The sequence below is a fragment of the Lagenorhynchus albirostris genome, chromosome 13 (assembly GCF_949774975.1).
Source record: "Lagenorhynchus albirostris chromosome 13, mLagAlb1.1, whole genome shotgun sequence".
NCBI lineage: Eukaryota > Metazoa > Chordata > Mammalia > Artiodactyla > Delphinidae > Lagenorhynchus > Lagenorhynchus albirostris.
Window position 1 is genome coordinate 20838661 of NC_083107.1, and position 3154 is coordinate 20841814.

Genomic DNA, 3154 nt, shown 5'->3' on the forward strand with positions numbered 1-3154 from the left:
ACAAAGCGCAGGAGTGAAGCCAACATACATCTCAAGCTCTAGTAGGCAAACCTGGACTATGTCCAGGATAGCTTGATTGAACAGTGCTTTCCAGAAATTGTCAAGGACCAAATCTCAGACTTTTCCCTTTCCGTGCTTGTTAAAAGGTTATAGTATAAATGTAAATTATTCTCTTCATCTTAATGATCCATCCCAGGTATCCATCCACTGGTGAATCGTGCTATGACAACATCAGAGTATATATACTATCCTTTGTCCTTCTAGACGGAAACAAACATGAACCTTTCTATTCCCCAAATGCTGTCACAAAGCCTGTGACTGAAAATCTCTAGTTCTGCTCTGTTAAGGAGTTACTACAAATGTCCTCAGCACTTCGGCACAGAAGTTCTATAATTTTGTTCTCTACTTAGGAAAGGCAGTGTCAAGGCCCAGCACACTCTAAGTTGTCTTAAAAGTAACCACAGCAAGAACTACAGTCCACATGACCTGTCAACAGACAAGCAGACCACAACTTGTCAAAGCTAAGAGATTCAGCTATATTTTTAGTGCTTGAGTCTTTTATCAGTCTATCCCCAGAGTTAGTTTCTTCTTGGCTGGAGTCCAAAAATACCAACCTATCATCTGGGTAGAAGGGATTCTTATTATTACCACAGATTAGATGCATGTATCTCAGAGAATTTATTGTTTCCATATCATGAGATGAAGCTTCCTTGCCTGGAAACCATCTCTGAATACAAAGTGTCCATTAGTCAGCCTGAGATCCCCCATCAGAGGGATGGGTGCTGTTTGGAATCCATGGGAAGGAGTGGGCTGCAGCTTCCCTGACTGCAGTTTAGGTTGAGAAGGTCGTTCTCCTCTGCTGAGATGGCTGGCTGGCATTACCACTCAACATTAAGTGCTAGGTGTGGTACTGCTGGGCTGGCATGGGTCCCCTGCATCATCCCAATCCATGAAATGTCAATGTCACCAACAGTCTGAAATAAGTCCTGACTGAAAGGGTGAGTCAAAGGCTTGCAACTTCAATTTGCCAGACATCCTTGCAATTATAATACTAAGCCACTTATTAAAAACTAAGTGGTTTCTGTCCTGTAGAAAAGGGCAGAATGTAATCGTCAGTGTCCCATTGGAAGAGGTCATCAGTTTCCTTGGAACAGTGGGAAACAGTGCGAGGAACATGACCTTGATCAGTTCCATCACATGGCCTGGGGTTAGGACACTCGGATGATCTGTGTCATAGCCTCTTCATCTGCTTGATTTGTATCCTGCATATGGGGACTATCTTTTTCCTTTGGAGAGAAAAATCGTCCACCTTCACCACGCTTCCGTGCCATGGCATGACGGTGCCGAGACTCATGCAGGTATTTCCTTCTTTCCTTTGGAATTTTCCCTTCTGCCTCTAATTTAGCCCGGGCTTGCCTCCTCTTAAGTATACGGTGGTACTGTTTGGCATTCACATAGAGAGGCTCTTCTTCAAGCATCTCTGCCCCAGGGAGAGGGATTCTCTGGATAGCAGGCACAGAGCCAGCACCAGGTACCATCATGACCATCCCTCCTGAGTTGACCACATTGCCTGCCACTGGTAGTGTCACAGTGACAGTCCCTTGCCCACTGCTGGTTGTGTTGGTATTGGCTCCGGTCTGAACAATCTGTGCTCCTGCCAAACTGGCTGCAGGGATGGTGATCATGCCTTGCTGGAGAATGGTGCCATCTGCGTTAACTGGCTGATAGACGATGGTCTGCCCCTCGGCAATCTGTGCCACTTGCTGCCCCTGGACAGCAATCTGCTGTTGCGTCTGCGTCTGGCCAGCGGTGACGGCTGTCTGGGGCTGCTGGATGATGATCTGCTGGGTCTGGCCCTGCTGGCCCTGTACCTGCACAGCCTGCCCACCCTGGATCTGGATCTGTCCAGGTGGGACCAACTGTATCTGCTGCAAACCCTGTGTCCCAGATACAGGTACCTGCATGATGGTTTGACCTTGTCCACCAGGAACAGCCTGGACCATGATGGGTTGGCCAGTTGATGTGATTAACTGGCCTCCACTGACTTGTACCATTAATGGCTGCCCCTGGACCTGCTGCTCAATCTGTCCAGCCTGTACAACAATCTGCTCTGTTGAACTATTGCTGTTTGCTGTATACTGTTCCATGGTCCCTCCAAGTTAGAGTCTTGACCACAGTGATTTTCACTCTGGAGATCCTAGAAGACTTCAGGATGCACTCCGTGCCTCGCTCCGCCGGTTCGCTGCCCGCGCTGATTGGCTCCAGTACCGGACCCCGAAACCCAATCAGAGGCTCCAGCCGCCGCTGCCGCCGCCACTGCCGCTGCCTAGCAAAATCAATCCAGTAGTCTTGAAGTCCAAGATTAATTGTAAGAGAAAAGGGTTCCCGAAACTTAACATTTTAGAAACAAAGCTTGGAGGTCTTAATGATGAGTTTGACTCTAAGGTATAACATAAGGAAATACAAGATATAACATCAGAGTGGATTCTCCAAAATTGAAAAGTGGACAAACATTTAAGGAGGGACTAAGTTATATGATGTCTGCGTCCTGAGAAGAGACATAGCATCCTATTCCCCTAGATCTTGTCCTGGGCTCTTTTTAAGAATAAGATGATATTTCAGAGAGAAAACACAGGAAGATGAGAAGTAATATGAGATTATCCAATGTGGTGCTCTCTCTCCTGCCATGGTCTGTGTGGTCCAGGAACAGTCTCACTAAGAGGAGGTGTCCAGGTGAGTGAGCCTCATGTGGTACCCCTGATGTTCTCAGCCTGTGTTGGCACACAAGGATGCCATTGGGTGCTCCTCTGTATGTCTGTGGAAGGAACAGGATATGTGAGAGGCCTGGGTGGATGGGGGAGGCCTAGAGTTGGGATGAGGATGTTGCAGCATGTGACAACCTGGAGACTGGAGGCAAATGGCTAATCCAGAACATGGTCATTATCAGCAGGAACAATGTTAACTCTAGAGAAACCTCTCAGGAGCAGCCACACCTCTTCAATCCCAGGGAGAGAACATTCGATGTCCAGACAAGGGCAGGGCAGATCCAAAGGCAATGTATAGACAAGCGACCCTCCCTCTGAAGCCATGGCACTACTCAGTCTTTGCCTACACCTGAGATGGAGGATAAAAAGTGACTTCTTGGGACAGTATA

The 3154-nt window shown here is 47.7% G+C and overlaps 1 protein-coding gene across 1 annotated transcript; it reads right to left on the reverse strand.

Annotated features, from left to right (window-relative positions):
• Positions 1–654: 654 nt before the first annotated feature.
• LOC132531312 (nuclear transcription factor Y subunit alpha-like) lies at positions 655–2307 on the reverse strand. Its single transcript, XM_060168997.1, has one exon. The coding sequence runs from the start codon at positions 2145–2147 to the stop codon at positions 1209–1211; it is 939 nt and encodes a 312-aa protein (XP_060024980.1). The 5' UTR covers positions 2148–2307; the 3' UTR covers positions 655–1208.
• Between the last annotated feature and the right edge of the window lie 847 nt (positions 2308–3154).